Source organism: Meriones unguiculatus, chromosome 16 (genome assembly GCF_030254825.1).
Source record: "Meriones unguiculatus strain TT.TT164.6M chromosome 16, Bangor_MerUng_6.1, whole genome shotgun sequence".
Lineage (NCBI taxonomy): Eukaryota > Metazoa > Chordata > Mammalia > Rodentia > Muridae > Meriones > Meriones unguiculatus.
The window spans coordinates 43,246,948-43,272,146 of record NC_083363.1 but is presented as its reverse complement, the minus strand read 5'-3'; the positions used below and the strand labels follow the sequence as shown (position 1 = coordinate 43,272,146).

At 43.5% G+C, this 25,199-nt stretch overlaps 1 protein-coding gene across 3 annotated transcripts in view; it reads right to left on the bottom strand.

Moving 5' to 3' along the window:
- Positions 1-21,674, bottom strand: part of Tfap2b (transcription factor AP-2 beta) — a 28,895-nt gene extending 7,221 nt beyond the window's left edge. The window contains exons 1-7 of one of the 3 annotated variants that reach the window (XM_060369710.1): positions 21,369-21,674; positions 17,935-17,961; positions 16,262-16,720; positions 11,636-11,696; positions 4,412-4,631; positions 2,387-2,505; positions 146-287 (exon numbers count right to left, since the gene is read on the bottom strand). In XM_060369710.1, the coding sequence (XP_060225693.1) occupies positions 146-287; positions 2,387-2,505; positions 4,412-4,631; positions 11,636-11,696; positions 16,262-16,720; positions 17,935-17,961; positions 21,369-21,449 (1,109 nt within the window). In that variant the 5' untranslated portion in view covers positions 21,450-21,674. Of the gene's footprint in view, positions 1-145; positions 288-2,386; positions 2,506-4,411; positions 4,632-11,635; positions 11,697-16,261; positions 16,721-17,934; positions 17,962-20,423; positions 20,788-21,368 lie in introns of those variants that run through there. The other 2 variants (XM_021648331.2, XM_060369711.1) reach the window with 2 other exon arrangements.
- Positions 21,675-25,199: the final 3,525 nt, after the last annotated feature.

Below are 25,199 nucleotides of genomic sequence, written 5' to 3'. Positions count from 1 at the left end.
CACATTGGCTTCTTGGCTTGCTGTTTCATGGCAAGGCACTTTCTGCACACCAGGTAGGCTGCACCAATCCCCATCACAGGTTTATTAAGTGGACTTGGGTCAGGAAAGAAGTCCTAGACCACGACCCAGGGACTTGGAAACTCACTTGGTGGCCAGAAGCATATTCTTTCTGGAGTGCAGGTCACTGGGGTCCGTGTGCTGCCTGTTCAAATACTCGGACACAGCTTTCGCAGGAAACTCTGTTTCACAAATATACCCAAAATCCCGAGCTAAGTGAACAGCTTCCCCTGTGAGAAGAGCAGCAGAGAGTCAACACCTGGGCAATGAACACCTGAAACCAGGTATGCAACAAACTCAGACCTGAGACCAGACACTCAAAGGAAAGATGAGCTTCATAATTAACAAGCAGGACAAATCTTATTCTCCCAGCTTCTGCTGGGGCCAGGCACCACACAAGACACTGTCTGCTCCCAAGAGACCCTGGGCCTCCTGCAAATCACTCTCCTTGGCTTAGTGGGAAAGCGACCATAGACTCAAGAGCCACCTTACAATTGAATGTAGACAGGATATGCTAGGGAGACACCTCTCATCTATTTAAAGCACCAGTCACACCTGCTTGAAATAAAAATTTAAAAATCACCACCATCTTCCTACAATTCTATTAGGCAAAGAGTCTCAGTTGTAACTAATAGGCATAAACAAATCTGCATATGTAAATTTTGCTGAGTGGTAATAATTAATGCAACATGTGTATGGAAAGAGCTTTCTATTCAGCAGCAAAATAATTATTTACCCTGCACTTTTCTTGCTGTTTTCAGATTTCTCCCTTTCAGAGATATCTGTGGTCATCCTCCTTCTTAAAGAGTTTCTACTGCACAAATATGTAACTGCAGACACTAAGTCACACTAGGCATTCCAGAGCTTAGAAGGAAGACCCTTCTGCATAATATATTATTGACTTTTTAAAGTACAACTTTGGAGGTTTAAGGAAAGATCACAAACCCGAAAAAAAAGGTATGATGAATTATACCATAATTTAATGTGACTCACTTATACTGTTCTCATATAACAAAAAACTTCAAACATAGTGCTTACAAAGATTTATTTTACCAAAAACTCCCACCAAATATTGTCACTTTTTTGTATGACTTCCAGTTTCTTCCCTTCTTTATCAAAATCATTGTCTCATGCTAAGATTACATGGACTGTTATCAAAATGAGGTTTGCACTATTAATGATTCCCTAAAAGGCAAAAATGAAATACCTATAGGTTAAAAAGAGTCAACTGTTACCAAGTGGGATTCGGAAATGTAGTGACTTAAAGACCTTTGGTGGGGGAGATTGAGCCAAAACTCTCTGCCTTAAAGATGATAAAATGCAAGACTCTTTGACCTATTTATAATCATCATTTAGATACTATAAGATGCTGTCCTGCAAGAACCAACTTCCTACACGAGTCAGAATACCCATATCTAGTAACAAACACAGGACACACAAGGAGGATTCCAGAGAAAATTCTCCACCATCTTCCACATGTACCAGCCAGTTGGGAAAGCTTCCTGGTCTGTCTCCCTCCCTACACATTCAGCTGCAGACACACTTCTCCTAGACCATATAGATCATCTTAATTATTACAGGCATAGATCTCATCTCAAAACCCAAACCGACAGGCAAATTAGGAGTTTCTTAGTAGAATTATGGCCATTTAATTCACAGCTAATGAATCTGCTTGCCTCTCCACACTTTTTCATAGCCTCCTCCACAGTTTTCTTTTAAGCATAGCTGGACGTACTAAGGTACCAAGTCCCAGGATGTGGGAGACAGAACTCTGGTACTGTCATGAGTTTTAAAAATTTCCATTAAAATTCATTGACACTGTATGTTTTCTTACATGTGTTGAAGGAAAACCAGGAAGGTCTTCTTCTACCTTGTGAGACACCCGAAGATGGGCGGCACATGATCAGGCTGGGAAGCAAGTGCCTTTGTCCTCACCAATACCACTTGCTTTTTACTAGTAATACAGGTGAAGTTGGGGGAGCACAAAGAGTTTGGATTGCAGCTTGCAGAGATGGTATTGTAGGAGTTCAAGTAGAGGATGCTTCAGCCACTGTGGCAAGGGAAGTGAACCCTGCTTTCACTTGGAGGTTATCCTATTTATTCAGAGGATAAGAACCTTTCTATACCTTGTGTTTGCTTCTCGAAAACTGCTGGCCCTCTCTAAGTAAAAAGACCTTTGAACTTCTCTCCTGCAGTCCCTTGACATCCAGCTCATAAGGGCACAACGATCACAATGATTTCCAGTTAATCATGAAAGGTAAAATGTCAGCCTCCAGCCGACGGTTAGGCTCAGCCACTTCGTGAAACGGCCACCATGAGTCTTGCTTACCTTCCACCAGGGAGGTGAGTAACGTGACATTTGCTGCTTTGCGCCTGCCCGCGGGTAAATTCAAACCGATTTTTTCTAGCCTTTCTCTCAAGGATCTCCCCCCATTTTTCGATTTGGCTCTGCAATTGCAAGAATTAACATTCTGATTAACCTCAAAGTGTTCCTGAAACAAAGTTTAGAGTTAGCAATCTAGAGCCCAGTGGAGCTTGAAGAGGCTTTAACTTGAGGTTAGCACTTCCCTGCACCCCTTCCTTACAGTTATTTGCTGATAGTTTGCTGAGGTTTGCTTAATTTCTGCAGTACAGAGCACTAAGGAGTAACTCTTTATTATTATTATTAGTTTGCTTAATTTCTGCAATACAGAACATTAAGGAGTAACTCTTTATTATTATTATTATTATTATTATTATTATTATTATTATTATTATTATTGTGATGGGGGAAATGACACCAGATGGGAATAATTAGAATGTAGGATAGTGGTTCCAGAAAAGGTAAATATTGATCATCCCAGGTACATGGCAGGGGCTCCCTGCCATGGAGCCAGTGGGGACAGCAGAATCAAGCCAAGATTTTTAAAAAGAAGAGGAAAAAATACAGAGCTAGGTTCCAGAAACAGGTAGGCTTCTAAAGGAGAAACAGATAATAATAACTACATAATAGAGGAGTTTTAGAAGTGGGGAGAAGACTAACATTTGTAATCTATTAATCTTTGTCGTCATAATAACAGCAGTACTAATACTTTTGAGCTTGTTAATACAATAAGCTCTTTGTATTCATTATCTCAACCCATAAATTTTATATACTCGTGTCCAGGAATTGGATTAAAACATCCCCACTCTCTCAACACCAAGATGTGATGCACACCTTTAATCCCAGCACCGGGGAGGCAGAATCAGGCAGATCTCTCAGGTGAGGCCAGCATGGTCTTCAAAGTATTTATAGAACTGCCAGAGCTACATAGAGAAACCTTGTCTCAAAATTTAATAATAATAATAATAACAATAATAATAATAATAATAATAAATACAGCCTGAGTCTGAAGCTTAAAGGACTCACCTGAAAAACTAACTAAACCAAACAAGGGCTGTAGACTAGGTTCAAACTAAGAATTTTCCTTCATCACACCAACATCTAGTTTCCCTCTAGACTCCCCATGTCCCCTAAGGGCTGGGCCAAAATAGAAGGAAACTGGCTACCATGCACGGATCCTGTTGCTGTACTGTTCTGCCAGCCACTTTTAGGAAAGAAGGGGATGGAGAGCATCTAAAATGGGCTATAATTTCAGAAAGTTTTGTGTTACACAAAGCAACTTAGCAAGTACGGTGCCAAAGGTCCAGATGTTGCAAGAACTGTTGAAGAGGGGGAAAAAAGTAACTATTTCTTCCTTCATCGTCACCAGACATCTGCCCAAGCATTGTAACAGTTGCAGTATTGGAGAGCAAATACATAGCTGCAGAAAGTGATTGCTGATAGTTATAAAGTACTATTAACGCTGTGAGATGTGATGTCATTGAAGGGAGGTCAAAGATCTAGAAAACAGATTTTTAAGAATGGAGAGGGTAATATACTAGTGCAGTCGTCTGTATTTTAAAACTAGTAAAACGTAGATTATATGGATAGCATGGTGGAAACTGCCTTTTCTGCTTCAAATGAGCTTGTGTGGTGGGGAGAGTTCAACCTAAGCTCTAGGTTGAACTTAGGCTCATGCCCCAGATACCGAGTTCACGGAGTTGAGAGCCGTGCACAGACAAGAAAGTAAAAGGTTCCCAATCCTGGGTTATCTAGAAGGGCTGCACATGTGCAGTGCGGTCTGGAACGCCAGACACCCAGCCACAGCCTTCCCCTGGAATCACATGTGGGCTGGGCTTCGACTCAGAGTTGCTAGGCAACCGCGTCAGACTTCTCAATCTCCACCCCCCTCCACTATCCGCTAATAGATCAAGTTTGTGTGTGTGTGTGTGTGTGTGTGTGTGTGTGTGTGTGGTTTTTGTTGTTGTTGTTGTTTGTTTTATTTTGCTTTACCTTCTGAGGACGCCGCCAAGGAGAGACGCATTGAGGCATTCAGGGGGCGAGAGCCGTCTCTGAACTTCTCCCACAGTGACTTTGTATTTTGAAGTTGAACTGAGTAGAGATAAACGGCCTGGGACTGAGCAAAATACCTCGCCGGTGTTGACTGACATTCCTCCCAAGAAGCCATCTTTATTCATCATTAGAGAAGTCACAGATTTGGGAGGGACAGGAACTAGGGAGAGACGGAGAGAGGAAGAAAAATGTTTCCGTAAAGGTGACCGGGCTTCAACCCAACTGACTGATGGTTGATAGGACAGGACGTGTCATCTGGGAAAGCCACGGGGCAGCCACCAAGTGGAAAGTGTAGGGGAGTCGGCTGCTCCAGTGGTTCCCAGCTGCACTGCGTTCCCAGAGCTGTGAACCAACCCAAATGTCATCATTCCTCTGGAAACTTACCTGAGATGGGAGGGCATGGGAGTGCTACTTGCGATATAGCCCTGCCCAAATCAGGGAAACACTGGACTTAGCCTATTTGGTCACGTGCTTCTTGTGTGACCTTGGGCACCTCGCTGAGATCCTGATCGCGGACTTCCCCAGAATAACATTGTCTCCATAAGTACTTGGGGGAGAAGATTAACATCACCATTCTCTGAGAGAAAATGTTAATGCTAATGATCTCTATAGAAATTCCTTTTCTCTGGACTCAAATTTGTGGTCTTCGCTAAAGTTGGGTGCAGGCGGGAGTGGAGAAGGGAAGAGGAATATGAGCTGCCTCTTGCCGTATAATGAGCCTCGCTTTCCCTGACTTAAAAATAACTGCAAGGTTCATTTAGAAATGCACTCAAATGCTCATCTCCAGTGAGAGCAATTCAGCAGTGACACGAATTTTGTTTACAAATGGAGGCACCGGCTGGTGATTGTTTGGAGCAGTTATGATTTACAACAGGTGCCCTGATCAATCAACCAATCACGGTAATTCCTAAGAGTGGTGGAGGTCTTGCCTTGCCCCAGTTGTCTCATTTCAGCAAGTAATTGATAACAAACCACACTCAAGGTATGTTTTATGCAGAAGTTAATAAGAGGTGACAGCTGGTTGCCACTGCTACCCCGGTGCTCTCAGCCTCTCCAGCCTGTATTTCTGTTAATTGTGTTTCCATGTCATCTGCATGTCAGGACTAGGCTGAGCTAGGTGGAAGGCTGGGGAATGACAAACAGTGAGCAGCTTCCTAAGAATCTGCTCCTTTGAACTTTTCCTGCATGTTAACTTCTTCCATGGGGAACTCGTTGAAGTATATATCTAGTATAGGAGGGGGGGGGAAGTATAAATCTGCCAGGAAAAGATGCACTCTCTGTCATATGCTGGGCTCTAGAATTTTATGAGATGAGGTCTTTTCTAGAGGACAGATAAGGCAATGCAGCATTTCTCTTTGCAGTTTACTCTTTACAGCACAGATGTCAGCATTCAGACTCCATGGTTGTTAAGGGGAGATTCCCAAAAGTTAGATGTTTATTAATTTATAGTGTATTACAAAACCTTGTAAGGAGAGCTTTCTTTCCTTAAGGGAGTAGATTTAGACACCAAAGCATTCCCTTGGACCACTTCTTGATAGACAGCAGAGTTTCAAGACTTGTTTATACCCAAGACATATTCTAGTTGGAGGAATTGTATTCGAAAACATCTTTGGCACTCTCATGGTGTAGGGTCAAGATGCAACAAGGATTTTGATTGTGTGGACACCCTTGTTTTCACTAGGGACTGCTACCTATTGAGAGTAAAGCAGCAAAATGCCAAAATGCTTTCATCAGACATGAGTGATCTTTGGAGTTTATAAGGGTGACTGTAGTTCTCTTTGTAAATGGGTGATTGGAATGGAGGCATTTAATTCTTGTACACAGTATCCACATGTATTTTAATCTCCTATTTTCATAGCATTCTTGATATCTATATTTCATATTCATATGCAAGTTTTTTATGCAATTTATACTACTAGGCAGAGGCATGACATCAGTTTGGGAAGAGCTCCCCTAAATATAGATAGCCCTTTGCAGTTTTAACAAGAGAACTATAGAAATAAATTATGTAAAAGATCTCATCATTGATGTCTGGCAACATTCTTATCTTTACCGTTGCCTAGCATATTTTAATAACCAAACGAGCCCAGTAAGTTGACAGTTACTGTGATGCTTACTAAGCCAGTGCTCCTGAAACAGCAGTTCCTCTGATTTTCTAATTTCCAGATGTCAAGTTTCTTGAAAACTTAGGCCTTCAGAGAGACATTATACCCTGTTCTTGAACTGGACTGTTGTGGACTGTCTGATACAGCTGGTAGGAGCTGTTTCTTTTAGGGAGAGCACATTACTGTTTCCCTGGGCTGTGCCTGTGTGACATGCACATACAAATGCATGTGCCTGCTTATGGAGTTAGGAAATTCCCTTCTCCCTCCCTAAAAAAAAAAAACTCACAAGGTGAACAGAAGTGTTTTCAATTATATTTCCATTTTCTATCAAAATCGTGTTCTTACAATGTGTCTGGAATGTTCAGGTTCTAACACCAAATCATACTCTTTCCCATTAGCCCAGCAATGAAGTCCCTAGACCAGACCCTGTATATTTCTCTTCCCAGCTTTCCTTCTGCTCCATATCTTCCAATCAGCTTACCTTCCCCTCGCCCTCACACCTGCTTTGCTCAGCTGGTTAACCCCGCATTTCATTCCCTTCATCTTTCTCCCGCTTTCCTCCAGCTTATCAATAAGCCCAGAGAGCAACAGGGCCCAGTTGATTTGTTAGTAATTATAAGCACACTGTTCCTGCTCGTGGAACCCAGAGATGACTGAGATAGGTTTAAAGCGACAGCGGGAAATGCTGAGGAAATGGAGCATAGCAAGACTCAGCGTGGAGCTTTGGGTTCTTTACATGTTTACAATTTTCTGTGCATACATTAAAAAGTAGCTCCCCCTCCCCCCACCCCACTCTTCAGTTCTTATTTGGATGGTAAAGCCAACTTTTAGATTTAACACACAAACACACACACACACATACACAAACACACACACACACATACTTTCCTTTTCCCATGAATTATTCCAGAGAGAGAGAGAGAGAGAGAGAGAGAGAGAGAGAGAGAGAGAGAAATAGAATAGTGTTTTCTGGCAGTGGGTGAAGTTTTAAGAAAAAAAAAGAAGGAAAACGTGAGAAAATATTATTCACTACTAGACTATGTAGAGATTCTTGGGCTACAACAACAAGGTGAAGCCTCAAATTTGAGAAACTGTATTTGATAACACCTGTGTGGGAATGGGGGAGGGGGGAATGAACCTGTCATGGAAGAAACTGACAGTTGTGAGAGCTAATGTGGGAAGCAACCAAGAGAGTTAGCACCTTAAAAGTAATGATCAGACAAGCTACCCATCAGCTTTGCCTCCTTTTAAGTCTACTTTTTTTCAAAATTTTCTTCCACCTGTTCAGTAGGTGTATATGCTTAGTCACTGAGACTGTGTTAAGAACACACACAAACACATGCATACATGTATATATACCAGTGTATATATACATGTATATCCTCCAATACCCAATGTTGGCATCCTTTAATGACAGAATCTGAGAACCTGAAACTTGAATATAAGGTCTTATCAAGTTTTCAGTGTGTCATTTGACCTTGAAGAAGTCATTTATCTTCTCCAGTCTGTGCATTTGCAGGTTTCCACACTTGGGACAATGGAAAGAAAGGTCTGATCTTTCCAGTTTTGAACTTGTATGTATGGTTTCAGACTATTCCTGATCTATATTTCTCTCTGTTTGTGTCTCTGTCTGTCTCTGTCTCTGTCTATCTCTCCACCCTTCCCCATAAAGACAAAGTTTTTGAGAGCAATCACACACCTTTACAGGATTCTGACTGACTCAGATTCTTCTTTGTGTGCAATTCCTTCTAGGCAAGAAGGAAGAGTCCCAAAAGAACCTGCTAGAATTGAGATCTGGCAATTTTTAAAATTCTTCCTCTCCAAGAAAACCCACACCAAAGTGTTTGTGTGGGGAAGGGGCCAGAACTAACGGGAAAAACATGGAAGAGAGTGGAGGTTGAAGGGAAACTAACCAAACAGGATATCCCTAAGACCAATAAAAAAAAATGCCCCACAGACACAGCATTTGAACCTTGGACTCCGGCCTCAATAACCTTTCCAAGAAATTCTGACATGTTTTCTGCTGTCTAATGTGTCAAACAGATTGCATATTGGTCTCTGATTGTTCAAGCCTAGGTAAGCGTTTTAAGTTAGGCCATAGGAAGATGGCAATGTTCATTTATGTTAGCTGGGCACTCCCCCCACTGCACCCCACCCAGATTCCTAATCTTAATGGAACTGAGAGTTAAGAATGATTTTTTAATGTCTCGTTGGATTTTTAGACTGTTAATGTACCGAATCCTTCTCATTATTACTTTATTGATTGCTCATTGACCAGCCCCCTTCAAATCGTATTAACCACCCTCTGCCGGTTTAGATTAGGAGAGTTTAAAAAGCACCTTTCATTACTCCCCCCTCTCCCCAACTCCTGCCATAGAGTTGAGACTAGGCAGCTTAATGGGAGCTCTAATGGGGCAGCTAAGAAGAGAGGGGCCACGGTCCCTGCCGATTGCATTAATAGCTCAAAGGGGGCCAATACAGAAAATTAGCCGTAAACGAGCTCTGGAGATCTTCAAATGAAAGAGCCATTTATCACGCTGGCTACCTTCACTCCACTCGTTTGCTCTCTCTACTGGGAACAACTCATTTCCTCTTAACTAAATTACTTCAGAAATGTCAGCTAAGCCCACATAGCAAACATAACAAGAGAGGGAGTCCATAATGTATTGGATGATATCAATAGGGAAGAAAAATGACATGAGTTAAGTTTCAGGAGTGGCTATGACACGACTGGAGAGATAAATAAATCTTGTATGCCTTGGTAATTAGGTTTCATAACATAAGAGACATATAGATGTGGGCTAGATGCTGGCTTTTTACTAATAAAGTATAATTTTCTAAAAACCGTCTAAATGCCCATTAGAAAATAAATTAAGCAACCATGTGCCCCGCTAGTTGCTCAAATTTAGAATGTTCAGTTCAGGAAACTTTTTCACCTCTCTACAGAATTAATCTCACAGAAGCATCCCTCTTGGGGATGGGAATATGCAAAGATGGGAGAAGAGAGGCAGGGAGGGAGCTAATGAACCCATAACTTTATTTTAAGTAGTTCCTGGTGAGTTAGAAAAATAAATCAAACATTTGTTCAACTTTTGCCTGTGGCTTTTAAAAGATAAAAATATGATATTTGGCTCTCTTCTTCATGTAATAAAGCACACATTTCATGTATCAAATAATGGAACTGAACTAACGTTCATATTTATCCTACTCGCCCCAAATCAATTAATGATTAGGGGTTTACTTCAGTGTTTTAAGCTGTGCGTGCTTTTAAAGGCTTTTGGGGAAAACATGTGGCAGTTTCAGAGAACAGAACAAGCAACTTTAGTCAACACTCTTCTTTATCCCTGGAAACAGCCTTATGCATAAATATTCATGCTTCTCTGGCAAATGTATTCAAACACAGCAACCAATGCTTCCCACATCTAAGAAAACCATGAACCCCATTTTTCTAGGCAAGCTAAGTTCCAAATATTTTTATTGGCCCGACTATTAATAACATTTCTGATTGGTCATCTGCTGGGCATGTCGCTCTGCCAGCCAATTGATGTTGCTAGGATACCCAACCCTGAGCTAAGCTAAGCTGTTCTAGCTTTCCACCAAAAGGGGGGGGGGGAGAACTAAAACAACAGTGACAAAGGGGAACAGAAAAGCTCCTCCCTTACCCCATCCCAATCAACCAGCAATTAACCAAAAGAGAAGACTCAAGAGAAACCAGTGAAAGTGAAGAGTCAGCACAGTTTGCCAGCTTAAGCACACCCGGAGCAAACCAGTCGAAGATGGTGTTATCTAAAGAGGAGAGGGAGAAATGCTCGGTAACATTTTTAAAGCCTATTTTAAAAATCATTTTGGAACCAGAAGGCACCACTCAGCCACTGTTTCCCCTGTCTACTTCTCAAAGCTACATATTCATGGCTTTTTAAAAGGAAAAAAAAAATTTTTTTAGCATACTTTTAACCTCTTTGGAATCCTTATATCACAAACTGCCTACTACTAGCCCAATTTGAGTTTGGATGGATTACTTTCTAAATTATCCTCTTCTTTAAATATTTTTGTGAATGTTAAGCGGCTCAAGTGACTCTCAAATGACTGAAGCTGGGGGTTGTTGATTCCGAGCCTAAGGACCATCTTCCTCTAGCCCCAATAAGAAAGGGCTCCATGGTCGTTAAAACTATGTTTTCCAATACCAGCCCGCAGGATAATTAAAGATTGCACTGTGTACACATTCGAACTCTTAAATTTGTGGCATGTGACTGACATTCAGGCCTTGAAGCAGCTACTCTAATAGCCAGACATTCTCTTAGTGACTGTCAGAGAAGAGGAGAAAAAAAAAATTAAGCAGCTGCAATACGCCTGAAATGAGTTATTGTAATTACATTTAATTAGTTTAATTAGTTAATTATTTTGCTTACAGCTGTACAAGAGACTGCAAACATTTGTTAATATCACATGCCCTTTAACAGTATGGGGTGATTCCACAGTCATAGTAAATCATGAGTGCATATGCAAGAAGATTTAGATGCATTCCTAGTCTGCCTAAGCCTCTCAGGATGAGCATATTTAGCAAAGCATTTGGCACAATTAAAAAAATAATAAAAGGAAACAACTCATAAACCATAGAGAACTGGTAACAAAATTACCACCACCACCAAAAAAAAAAAAAAAATCAAACCAAAATGGGGAGGGGGGTATCTCCATGACACAGACTTTAACACACCTAAACTCAGTTATGAACAAAGTAATAATAGCACACGTTTGGAAGCAGGGCTTCTCAGCCATTTCCACACACCATGATGGCTTGGTCACGTAAGATGCATTTAGAATGGCTACCTTATGCATTATGAGAAAAATGGCTACTGCTAGTGTCTCTCTAAGTCTCAATCCTGGTTTCTCATTGAGTTTCCATTCTGCTTAGTCCCAACATGCCCTTTTACCTAATCTGACACCAATAACTGATTACAACAAACGTGTGTGTGTGTGTGTGTGTGATATAAAATAATGAGCTGTCCCAAAGTGAAAGACATCAAAATCTTTGCTTACTTTGGGGAGGAACAATCCATACCTTTTTTAATGACTGACTGGTCCAGTAGGTTCATGCCGCTGTTATTGGCATCTTCAACTGACTGTGAATATAAAAACATCACCATTCAAAATGACTGGATATTAAAGAATTGCATACATAAATCATTTCATTCTAAACAGGAGTCTCTATTATTTCCTATTATCTCCAAATCGACATTGAAATGAAACTCACTAAAAGGGTAAATTTTCCCAGTAGAAGAAAAAGAAAAAAGAACCTATGAGAGACATCTGGGGTGCAGGATTGCCTGTGTTATTGTCTGAAACACAGTTATTACACAGACTTATAAACTTTTAAATCATTTGTCCAAATGAATTGTGAAAAGTTGGCAAGAGCTAAAAGATTTTTTTTCCCCACCAATATTAGCTAAGAGCAATTTCAGTTTTTCCTTCTATCACAGTGCATTTAACCCCAGAGCCATTTTTACAATACATAATAGTTTACATTATGGGATTTTAATTAAAGTCTGAGCAATTTGGAATGGAATGCAAACAGCAATACAAAAGCCTCCAGGACCTCACACCCACTGCAGTCCACGGACGTTCCCCTGAGCTATGGGCATCTTGCTCCACAATGACAGTTCCTTCGGGAGCCTGTGCAGTGACCACACACCTCCTCCAGCCATGCTGGTACTGCTCTCCAGCAAGGAGCACACCTGTCATGGAGGCAGGAACTACAGATACTGGTGCACACACACAAAGGACAGGATCCTCCCAGTCAGCACCTTGCTAACGACAAAGAATATCCATCTTCAGTTTCATCCCATAGATACAGGGGAAGTTTCAACTCAGAATTGGCAGCACTTCTGAGAGAAGAGTTGCTGGAGCCAGTTCCTTGCTGTCACGAAGCATGGGAACTGGCTTTCTAGCTGTGCATTGCAGGGTGTCAAAAAAGCAGATTCTCTTTCCAGCCTCCCCACTCCCAAAGAAAATACCCACTGTCTTTCTGAATCCCACAACTGCTTCTCCTGATCCTTTGGAACTTAAAGTTTGGGCCAATTTGTTACCCACTCCTATAAAGAGGTATAAAAAAGGGCTTAAAAGTGAGATTTTTTTTCCCCCAGCATTTCCTACCCATTCAGGATGCATCCTTACACAGAGTGTGGGTCCATCACAAGGAAAAAAAAAGAGAGAGAGAGAGAGAGTTTCACAAATAAGCAAGCATGGCCTAAGAAATCAGATGTTCTAACCATCTCTGCTCATTTCTTTCTTTTCACTGCCAGTCTGAGAAAGCTGAGGGTGGGGTGTTTCTCCATTTGAATTGTGGTGGACCTCCACACACATCTCAGTAGTGAGAAAGTGTCTTAAAAATACTTCACCAAACTTGTTTGTAAGTTTTCAGGGGGCCCTGTATCCGCAGGGTTGCGCACACTTAGTTCACTCCTTTTCTAAACTCGTGTGTCTGTGGGCAATGAGTCCATCCAGGACACAAATATTTGCCTGTGTTAGTGGATGCGAAACCCATCACCTACGGGCCTGGACCCATGAGCCCCCATACCTCACGCTCCTCTTGGTGCGCAAATACGTATCTACGCCTCATCAGCAACGTGGGGTAGTTGTGGTAGTTAATGAGAAGGCTCTTGTCTGATTTTCTATCTAATTACGGCCGCCTGCTGGGTTTTTGTACAGGATATTCACGCAGCATGCTGGCGCTTAATCGTCACAGGGAGGATCGTAAAGATTTAATTAGGACTGCATGCGGAAGCGCAGAAAAACAACTCAGACTCATAATTACTAGACTTCTTTAGTTAAAAGTGATACCAGGGGTTGCTTTAAGACACAAGGGTGTGTTTGAGTGGTGTGTGTGTGTGTGTGTGTGTGTGTGTGTGTGTGTGTAGGGTTCACTTAGCAGCTTTCTATTTTGATACTCATGGGTGGTAGAGGTGATGGGAAGCTAGAGGGCCAAGCTGTGAAGAACAAGATGCCTACATGGCAACTAAACAAATCCACAACTAGGTGTCTCCTCATTCTCTTTTCCTGTAACCATTTCCCCCTGAGTTTTTAACACTGCCCCTCCTCCCCAATGGGTGAAATGTAGCATACCCGGAACCCAGACAGCGATCTGCTAGTTTAATAGCCCCTGTGAGTAAATTGAAATAGAAATTGACAGGGTTTTATAGTTTCATTTAAAAAAATATTAGAAGCATTTGGTTAATTAGCTCCCCTTCTTTTCTCTCACAGGGCGGCGGCCTCATGAGTGTGCCTCTAGGTCAAATGAAATCCCCCCAATGCTGGACCCATAGGGCCTATGCAGCACCTCTGGCTGTCTGGTCCCTGGATTCATGTCCTGAATGCACAGATACAAGATCCTTGAGACAGAACAAGTGACTCTGAAGTCCAGGCCAAACCACTCTGTTGTCACTTCTAGAGACCAGAAGGATGCAGTTACCCCCTTGGGTCTTTTGTTGCTTTGTGTGTGGAGACCTGGCAGCTTCCATATCTGCACTGTAGATCCAGAACATGGCAGTGGACCCTAACGAGGGTAGGAACTGATCAGTTACATTTCTTGATCCTAGGTACATACCTTCTCCTTCCTTCTCTCTGCCATCTCAGCCTTGCCCTAACCTCAGGAGTTCTCTCACTGAGACCACACTGAGCCCATCAGTACATAGCTATTTCACCTTGGAGGCTGGCGTGGGATGTATTCCTAGTACTCTTCACACTTAGGGCTGTTGTTGGAGAAGATCCCAAAGGCCTTCCCATGTTGCCAGGTTATCAGCTGGGGGGAAGAAGAGGGAAGCAGAGATCGCTCTCTATTCCCACAGTCTCTGAGCAAACTGAATCAGCTCAGGCATCATCCTGGGTTTTGAATCTTAAATGCTCTAAATCCATCAAGTTGCTTTGATTATTACATTTTCCCAAAAGCACTTCCGTGGCCTTGTTTTGTCCTCTCCCTTTGCATTTAGATAAACACCCAAAACCAAACCAAGCCAAAACAACAACAACAACAACAAACTTAAGGAAAACATTCTAAAAGCAAAGAAAATTTCTGTCTATTTTTAAGTGATATTCCAGGCTCAGTTGCCTGAGTTCCTCGGCCTTCAGGGTGGTGGTAGAGGTAGTGGGTGATGTTAATGTCCCCAGTGGTGATGGGAATGTGCAGTGGTAGCCAGGGTAATGGGGAGACGTGTTCTTGGTCTACCTTCATTATTCAGTACTTTGAACCGTACTCAGAAAGGTTAATTTAAAACCTCCCCCCATGCATATTGTTCCTATGCATTAAAAAAAAAAAAAACAACTCAATATTTCTTTTCTTATATGGTATTCTGAAATCAGCAAATACCTCCAGATAGGCACAGTTCAGTAAAATCAACCAAACAATCACTCTTGGCACAGTGGGTGAATCCAGCCTCAGATCAGGTGATTTCTCCCTTTATAATAACAAGGACCCTCTAAAACAATGAACCACCACGGACCACAAGATAGTGTTTGGCACTGTCACCACATTTTGATTGATCTTAATTTTTTTTTTAATTTTATTTTTCCTAGCAAAGAGAAAGGACTTGGCTACCTTCTCTTTTTCATTTTGTTTTTCTTTGCTTCGGAGGTAAGTCCACAGTGATGCATAACAAATTCAACTATGCCAATGAGATCCAAGTGTCAATTAAATGCTTTACAACAATATTTATCTTTTCTGGAGACTTTTTAAATTTGGCTGGGTAGGTGAAGCAGAACTGTTCAGGATCACCCTGACAGTATTTAGGAATCGTTTCTTTGATGTTTCTTGGTTTAGTTTAACTAAATATTCTTATCCAAGTCAGCCTCCTTTGTGTAGGTTGCAAATGGGATAGCGGGTGGGTAGGGAGTGTGTTTTGAACCTTTTGTTTTAAGAAATAAACACGTGATACCTCTTCAGAGAGGAATAGTAACGTTGGGTAGGGGTGACAACTAGCTTTACGGTCAATTATTGGCCCTCAAAGAGACGAAATTTCCAAAATGCTGCCTGTCCTCAGGCACTGCGGAACCCAACGGCAGCTTTCCCAGTCGGTCCCTAGCAAAGATCCGCTTGTCAGGTGGCGGCTCTAGGATTCTGTTGGGGGAATGGAGCTCCGCAGCTTTTGGAAATTCAAAGCAAAGGGGCCTTAAACAAACACAGCTAAGGGCTCTCCTGACGAGCGCATTGTCATTCTCAGCACAGCTTTGCAAACCAGAGAGAGCACCTGGAGCCTGCAGGGGCCCTTTCGCCCTCATGCTTAGAGCTATGCTCTCTAGACAGCCTACCAAGCCAGAGGGACAGCCTCACTGCGGGGATACTGCTATTTCGCCAACTTCTCCACACAAAACAATAGAGAATACACAAGCACAGTCGCTGAGTAAGGATAAAAACCATTAGCCTTCATGGCAATGACTGAGAACTATCACGAAAGTATTTCCCCCTTCAAGATTTAATTTCCAGCCGTCCTGTCATTCACAAACGGATCTCTAGAAACCGCCACTTTCTAGCCACACACTCAAACACAAAGTTTCGTACGGTCCGGTCAGTCCGGTTCTAAGGACGACAACTGCTCCCACCAGAGAAGACCAGCGCGTCCCTCCCGCCTCCTCTTCGCTCCCCCGGCATTCTTCTTTTCTTATCTTTTACGTTTGTCTTTTGTTTGTTTGGAATTACCTGCACGTCTTCCATGCCAGGATGCCCAAGGCCGTGCAAGGAGAGGCTGTCGCCCATGCCGGCGTCCAGGCCGTGGTGTGCCGAATGGAGAAGCACGTCCGGCCGGCGGACAGAGTGGTAGTCCCTTCGGGGGTCAAGGCCAGAGAGCTGGGGCAAGGCTGCCCGGGGCTGGGGCAGGAGAGAGCCGGCTTCTGAGCCCACCTCTTGGCGCTGTCGTTGTCCCCAGGGGTGCTGCTGGGGCTGGTGCAGAGGGTTCAGGGAATAGGGGTCGTTGACGTGGGAGTAGGGGTCTTGACTCTGGTGGTAGGGTAGCGGTTGGTAGGGGGGCGGGAAGTAGGGTGGCTGGAAGTCCGAGGATGGTGTGTGGGACAGCGGCGGGGCGCTCGAGTAGGGCCCTTGGGACACAGAGCCCAGCTGAGACAGTCTCGAGCTATGGCTTGGGACGCCATCGTGCCGGTCCTGGGAGGAGAGAGGACAGAAGGAAAAGAAGGAGAAAGGAGAGAGAGAGAGAGAGAGAGAGAGAGAGAGAGAGAGAGAGAGAGAGAGAGAGAGAGAGAGAGAAGTTCGGTTTCTGTAGAACTTTCCCAAGATAAGTGAAACACCAAAGAGTCTAAACCTTAGACCCCAAGCTGACGCAGGGCCACATGGTAATATGTCAACAGTTCCACACGGGAAGCCTGAGGAGACTTAATAACAACAGAAATCGGAAGCTCACCCACTACCCGGCCTAAGAGCCATCTTTTGAGAGTGCAAAGCAGGCAAAAGGGAGAGGAGAAGGAATCGTGTGTGGACAGAGAGAGCTCAAAGCCTTGATTTAGGAGAAAAAACAAAATGCAGGACTCAAGCGGTGGTTGTTTTTCTAAGTGTTTCTTGCCTCTTCTATAGATCCAAAGTACAGCAAACACAACTTCCTAATAGCTGTGGTGCTGTGGTGGCTGAAAAACCAACTTCTGCCGCCACTGGCAGGTAGCTGGCTGACCCCGGGGGCTCACACAAGCAGGAGATTCCCAGAGCAGGGAGGAATCTGCCTGATCGGAGCTTCCAGCAACCCCTCCCTCCCCAAGAGGAATTAAATAACTTAGTGTTTGATTGAAATGGATCTCCTCTGAAATCACACCCTAAGCCCATGTTAAATTGAGTTGTGGTTTGCAGGAGTTATTTCTAAGCTTGCCTTCCATATCACATGCTATTATACTCAGGGTGTTAAAATGAGGAGTTGAGGTCGGGAGGGAAGGAGATGCCCCCCACCCCCAAAACACACCGTACCCTCACTCCTCTCCGGAGTGTAAGCCAAGGGAAAGAAGGGGGCAGAAGTGTGGGATACTTAAAGTTTCTCCCCATCCTTTTGTGAAAATGGCAAGTGGCAAAGGCCCCTGCTTCTTCCTGTGGACACAGCCGGCTAAATTTCCAAACTGCATTGACAAATAAAAAGTTTTTCAGTTCAGCCTCACCCCCTCCCAGCTGACTCTCGGAGCTCAGACAGGGAACACACAATGCAGAGAGAAGCAGCTGCAGCCTCCTCCAATTATGGTGCTAAATTACCAAGCCAAAGGCACTCAAAGGAAGACGGAGAGACAGAGGGAGGACACACGCACACACAGAGAGATGCAGAGACGGAGAGACTGCGAGAGGAGAAGGCATGCACTTCTGGTACAACGGGAATCTGAACTCACCATGGATGAGTAGGTGTGGACTAACATCTGGGAAAAAAAAGCCTGGTTACTGCTCAAAATCAAACAATGAATTTTCAAAAATCAAGGAGTCCAGCAGAGAAGCGAGCTGGACATAGGAGCTGAGCTTGAGGTGTTTCCAGGACAAGCCATCCAAGAAGAAAAAAAAAAAAAATCCCTCTCCAAGAAGATTGGAGGTGCCTGTCATAGACAGGCCGAACCGTTCATCTGTCTCTCACTGTCTTTTTGGCCTCTTTCTTCCGCGGGTTCTTTGGGGGCTCCACAAACAGTCCTCTTCCACCCGAAGCTGGGCTCAGACTGCTCGGGCGCCCCTTCCTCCCTCCGCTTGCCTACACCGCCTCATAATAATTGATATTCATGACTATTAATATTACACGAGTACTTTAAAGGGAGAATGGAGGACAAATGGAGCGTGAAGCAGCAGCGAGCTCAGAGCTCCTCCACTATTGTAAATGACGTTCATTCAGTGGAGAATTACTAGATGTAATCAGACCAGGGGGCTGGCGGAGGCAGACTGGGGGAAAAGTTTAGCAGGAAAGAGGCAGAACTTCAATTAACTGAGCTGGGACGCTCTCTTGCTCTCCCAAGGCAGCCTCCTGCTTTCTGGATTCGGCGGTGTGGGGGAGCCAGGCTGGGGGCTCCCAGAGAATGTAGGTGTTCTTGTATACAGAGGGAGACTTTCCCAACAGCAGGGGAGGAGGTGGTGGCCCTGGGTGCGTGGTGTGAGGTTTAAAAACCAAACTAGGAAGGCATTGCCTGGTCATCTGGAGGGGAGAGAAAAGTGAATGGGTGGGCCTGTTTGTTTATGTTCTACTGCGAGCCACACAGACTTTTTCTGTATGCAGAAGATGAGGCTTTTTCTTTCTTTCGCTCTCTGTCCCCTTCCTTCCTTCCTTCCTTCCTTCCTTCCTTCCTTCCTTCCTTCCTTCCTTTCTCCTTCCTTTCTTCCTTCCTTCCCTCCTTTCTCTTTCTTTCTTTCTTTCTTTCTTTCTTTCTTTCTTTCTTTCTTTCTTTCTTTCTTTCTTTCTTTCTTTCTTTCTTCTTTAAGGACCTATGAGGGCATGGGACATTTTGTGCACCCTTTTCCTCTTTAGTGCTTAAAGCCTGCAATTTTTACCTAGATTTAGAATATATGCGATTGGTCTTCAAGCACACTAAACATATCCTTTCCAGGCAAAGCCAGGGGCAACAGAAAATCTTTTGGGATGTTTTAGGAACCCGTTCAACTGGCCTGACTGCCATTTCGGTTAAACTTCAACCGTAGTCCAGACTGAAATAGGCTCCTTCCACCCTGCTGTGTGCGAGCTCTCCCGGCTTTCCAGCTGAAAATTTAGGCAGCCAGGAGTAATTTACTCTCTCTCTCCTCCCTACCTCCCTCCCGTCCCCCCCCCCCCCACCGCCCCAGTCTTCTCTCCTCTCCTCCCTTTCCTACCCCCTCTTTTTGCCCTTCTCTCACCCTCCCTTTTTTCTTTCCCTCTCCCCCTCTCCTTTCTTCTCTTCCCCCTTTCTCTTCTCTCTTCCCTCTTTACCCCTCTTCTTATCCTCACCCTCCCTCCTGTTCCATTTAGTAGTTTATTTTTCATAAGCAAAGAACGAGCATCACTCTGATTACTTTAATCCCTCTACATAGAGCTAGAGTTATTTCCACCGGAGCCCCAGCCCCGCCACTTCACGTTTGCTGTGGGTGATGCATTGTTTAGCATAGTTCAACGCCCTGGACTTGAATGTAAAACCGTCTGTTAGGAAAGAAATGGAGGCCGAATGGAAATGAACCCCACTAGGAAGGGACGCGGTCCCTCAGTACACTACCACAAAGAGGAAGCGAAACCGGAATCACCCCAGAAAGAAGAAAATGTCTCTCTCCCTCTCTCTCTCCCCCTCCCTCCTTCTCTTTCTCTCTCTCCTTTCTCTCCTTCCTTTTCTCCCTCTTATTTTCTTCTTGACTTTTTCCCTCTGCTACTTTGTTCCTTTCCCCTCTGCTACTTTGTTGCTTTCCCCTCACTTTTTCATTTACCTCCAAATGAGGTCTTAGGAATGGAGGACCCAAGGCTCTGGCTCCAGGAGCCCTGGCCAGACGCCCTAAGGAGTGGCAGTCACTCAGCGGACCCGGCCAGCTCGGTGGGGACGAAGCTGGCGACTGCCTCCAGACTCCCCATAGGTGGGCCTGGCGAAGCCCTGCGAAACTGGCCCCCGGCTTCCCCTACAAGGCTCGCGGCTCGGGTTTCTTTCCGGACCCCTTCGCGAGCTGGGGCTGTCCGCCTCCGCCTGGTGGTCCAGCCTAGTGCTGCCAGTGCCGGCAGCCGGGGTCTCATCACCTCTGCCTTCTGCTCTTCAACTTTCCCTCTCCGGCTCCCGCCTCTGTCCCCCGGATTCACTGACTCCCGTTCGCTTTCTTTCCTCTTTCCGCTGCTTTGATTTCCCGAAGATTCAGAGCGCCTCTTCCCTCCCTCGACGTCCCCCAGGAGCCTTACTTTCCTTTCCTCTCGAGCTCAACTGGGGGTCTCCCCAGCGCCGGGGTTGTGGCGTGGGATCCAGCATCTGTCCCCAGCCCGGGCTGCTTCGCCGCGCCCACACGCTGCGGGGGTACCGGGCGGCGCGGCGACCTCGCTCTAAGCGGACTCCGGAAACACCCGGGGAGTCCGTCCGGGGAGAGGCAGAGGGTAGAGCCCGAGCGGGATGCCCTGGCCTGGGGACTGGTAGCCGGGGGCACCCAGTGTGGGCAGACTCCGTTTAAAGTGTCCGCACGCTGGCCGCTGCCACCTCTGCTGGAACCCACTGACCCGCAAAGAAACAAAACACGAGAAAAACAAAAATAATAAACCGCGCTCTCTCTTCACACCGAACTCAATTTGTTCCTGCGCCCGTCCTTCCCCCCTCTCTCCCTGCACGTCTACCCTCCACCTTCACCCTGCATAGCGTTGTTATCGATTTCAGAAATTTTATTAAAAGAAAAAAAAAAAAAGAAAAAGAAAAAAGGAAGAAAGAAAAGAAAAAGAAAAAAAAAAGCCCAAAGTCCGAGTCGAAGAGAAACTTAAAAACCGATTCTCTTCCCTACTCAAAACTAGGGGAAATTGTTTTTCCCTTGACTGTCTGCCTAAATCGGTTGGTGCTGCGCTACCCACCAGAGCCTAAAAAGGGGAGGAGAGAGACAGAGAGAAAGAAAAAGGAAAAAGAAAAAGAGAGAGAGAGAGAGAAGAAAAAGAGCTCCTAAATTAAACTTGTCAGATTCCAACCTTTAAAGTTCCCTTTCAGGAGAGCGAAGTCTCCCAGAGCGAGCCTTAGAAAACTTAAGGAAACCTCAGAAACCGGACCGGAAATCTACGGGTAAATAGCTTAGAATCTATCAGCTGGGGTGTCAGGAAGCTCCGGTTTTCTGTCTCCAAAGCTCTAAAATGCATGTGGGGTTGTCCGCTCACCTCATAGATGTCTTCGTACTTGACATTCTCCACGAGTTTCCAGAGCATGATGGCAGCCTGGTCTCTAGGAGGTGAGTGCATTCATGTGAAGAGCAGATGTCTGGTTTCTCAGGGCTCCGCTGTCTGTAATGATCCATCTATAATTGGAAATGGGGGATACACACCAAATCCGACGCTCCTCTCCCATCGCAACTTATATCTGTTGTCTCAAACAATAGGCTGGAGAAGTAAGCCTCAGCAGACAGAAAAACATTATTGCACACAGGACTTAGATACAACGCGCGCACACACACACACACACACACACACGCACACACATGCACACACACACGCACACACATGCACACATATATTATAAAAATCATAAACACGAATTTACTCGCGGATACCCACAGTAGTTACATAAACACCTCTGTGTCACAAATTCCACAGACTAAACGTGCATATAAAAGGAAGATAGCTGTTCAAAACGAGTAACATAAATAGAGGCATTAAAAATCTCTGTTTGAAAATGGTGAATCATTACAGCTACTAACTAAAGTGTTTTAACAATTGATAACGAGAAACCGGGGACATCGGCTCCCTAATTTTCTACAGTTTTTTTAAGAGGTCCATTAATGAAATTTTAAAATACAATTTTTCCATTATTGTGTGTTCAGGAGAATATTTTAAAAATCTGTTGAGTTTAAGAGATTTTTTTTTCCATATTGACAGAGATGCACCTAAAAAAAACAAAACAACAACAACAAAAAAACCTATCATTGTAGAACAACAAGAAAACTATTTACCACAATGGTTTCTGATATTTTTGCTCATTTTCCTTGACAGTTTGGGAACTTGAATATCTTGCTTTAGGGATGGTTGAATATTTTCTGAGGATGCTTTAGTGTCTTTCTGCTTGCCTGGAGTCTCCATTTTATTAAGTTCTTTCCCCCACAGGTTGGAAGCAACAAAGCCCCCAATGTTAATTTGGAGATCTTTTACAGAGGTGTATGGCATTTTATATCTGTTTGTTGTTTGTAATTTGTGATTTTTTTTTTTAACCTGGTAGATTCAAGAAATGGACACCTGGATCTGTGAGAGGTTTATTAAGGTTTATGCTGTTGAGGGAGATAGCGGGAAATATTATAGGATATACAAAAGTTAATTTTGTTTGGTCAGTTTGGTTTGGGAGAGACTTTCTTTTGGATATGTGATTTGTGTAGTTTAGTTTTTATAATGTTATTTTTGAAATCCTGAATAACAAGTACAGTGTTAGCCTAACCTCAAATGGGCGCCTTGTAAGACACAGTGTTTTTTAATTTCTTGAGGAATTCTAGATTCACCAGCTCCCTCTCTTCCTAGCCTTCCCACCACCTCAGTTGTTTTCCCACTCTCTGGATGCGGAAGGTTCCCTGGAGCCAGTAGGGAGGCGCTGAAGATCTTGGCCCCTGGGGCAGAAAATAAATGACAGGAGGGAATGAGGAGGGTTGGGGTAATTTGGGGTGGAAGTTATTAAACCTGATGAGAGTGAATCTGTAAAGGGTGATTGTCTTAGAGCCCAGGATTCTAGGGCTCCGGCAGGGTCGGAGGCTCTGGGAGCAGAGGCTCAGGGAAAACTAGGGAGACTAGAAGACTAAATTTCCTAAGAGCCACGCTTCGGACTCTTGCCTCGCACAACGAACAATTCTGCAGCTTTATTATTGTTGTTACCATCATTATTAATTCACCGTAAGTCAAATGAAGGAAGTGTAGGGAGCTTCAGACGGAACTTGAGAAGCATCCTTTCTCTATTCCCTGTTGGTTTTTATTTTCGCCGTTTTCCTCCTTTCTCCGTTCTTCCCATCCTTCCCTTCCTTCCCCCTCCCTCTCCCCCTTCTTTCCCGTTCCCTCTTTTTATTCTTTCTTTATTTTATTCTTTCCTTCCTTCCCCTTCTCTTTCCCTTCCCCTCTGTTTAAAAAATTAACATCTTAATCCACACAGAACCAGGCTAGTCTTCCAGAGTCAGCTGGGATGTTATCCCTTTCCACACCAGAATTGGTTAGAAGACGGAAAATCCTTCTTCTTGATGTCCTTGTGTGGAAGGCCTTAATGTGGGGTCCACACCCCTTCACCAACTACAATCAGCCTCTGGTTGATTGAGAGATAGGTATTATTTGGAAATTAAAATTCTCCAGACACAAACTTAGTAAGAATAGTCCCCATTTCTCAAATCTTTAACTGCTAGGCTTTACTTATCTAAAGATAACCTCAACCCAAACCAAAATACATTTGAAAAAAAAAAACCTTATTTTTCCTATATATGCGTTTATTTATGTTATAAATCACTTTTGGACATATCACTGATTAATCTGAAATAAATTCCAAGGGTTAATAAAACCAAACAAAACTGAAGGTATGATTTACATATGAAACTATCTAAATAGATAATATAGTTGTCAGCATGACTGCTTTGTAGCCTCATTTATGTAGAGTTTCAGATTTTCACTTGTATTTTATTTTATCTTAATATTAGATATTTTTTGAAAGTAGGAATGCGCTTGGGGTTTGTTAAACATTATATAAGTTCTTTTCAAAACATTAAAAGTAAGTTTGGTTTTATTAAGAACAAAGCAAACATACATACATACATACATATATGCACACATACATGGGTAAGTACCCGAAGAAATGCATCACGAGAATAGAAACCCTTGTTAATTCTGCGATGTGGCATTTTGTGAAAAATCCCAGCTATTTCACCGCAAACGTTTCTCAGGGAAACATTTCCTCTTTCATTGAACGGGCAACGGCGCCCTCTGTAGGAATTTTGAAGACTCAAACGACGAACAGCGCCTTTTTTTTTTTTTTTCAAAGCAATCCTTCCCACACCACTTGGTTCTTGAAAACACATTAAGACTAAGAACATTTAAAAAATCCGACTCGTAGCATTCCAATTAACTTTAGAAATACTTTCAAAAGTTTAAGCCTTCAAAAATGTATAAATTAAAAACTGAACCTCTGAGGAAAATTATTTGTAAATGGAGACCTTCCTATTTTCCACATTCTATTAAAATTTCCTTTAAGGTCTATTCATAGCTCTCACAAAAAGATTTTTCTCACGAATTCAGGCAAACACAGATGCAAAGGCGAGACAGTATTTTGAATTTTTAGGGGAAACTGATAAAATAGGCAATTTCATAATTATATTTATTTTTCTGGGCACACACGCTCAGTTTGGTAGGAGCGCTCTGGAGACAGCCTGGGTCGGCACACCCACGCGTTCAGTCTTACGCATATATACTGCAGTTTATTACTGCAAGGAGGTGAGTTATTAATCCCACCCCCTTTTAGACACAGATAAAGGGAGTGTTGTCCAATAAACGTTAAGAAACACGGCTGCAAAGGAAACTCACCTAGCATGGAGACCTCTGCTGGCAGTTTTTGGAATAGGTTTGTGACTTCAGAAAAATGTATGTTCAATCTCAACCAACTTTCAGCACTCTCCTTTTCCCCTTGCAAAAAATGTAATTCCTACTTACCCGAACATCCTTAACTCCCACCATTCTTTACATTGGCTCCTTTGTAGGATGCCTCCTGGACCTCCCTCCCCCATTAAATTATCTTCTTGAGTTTCTCTTTCTTGTCTTCCCTGAATACAAAAACAGTAAAAGAGGAAAATCTAACACTTTAAAACCAGGATAATTGTGCTGAGATTAAGCCCTGACATCTCCCATTCCAGAATAAAACATATTTAAAGTCCTGAAGCCCCATGTATTAAGCTACAAATTGGGGATGGTTGCAGTTCAATTAATGCATATTGAAGAATAAGAACATAATTTACCTGTAGACAATTTTGCATGTGATTTAAT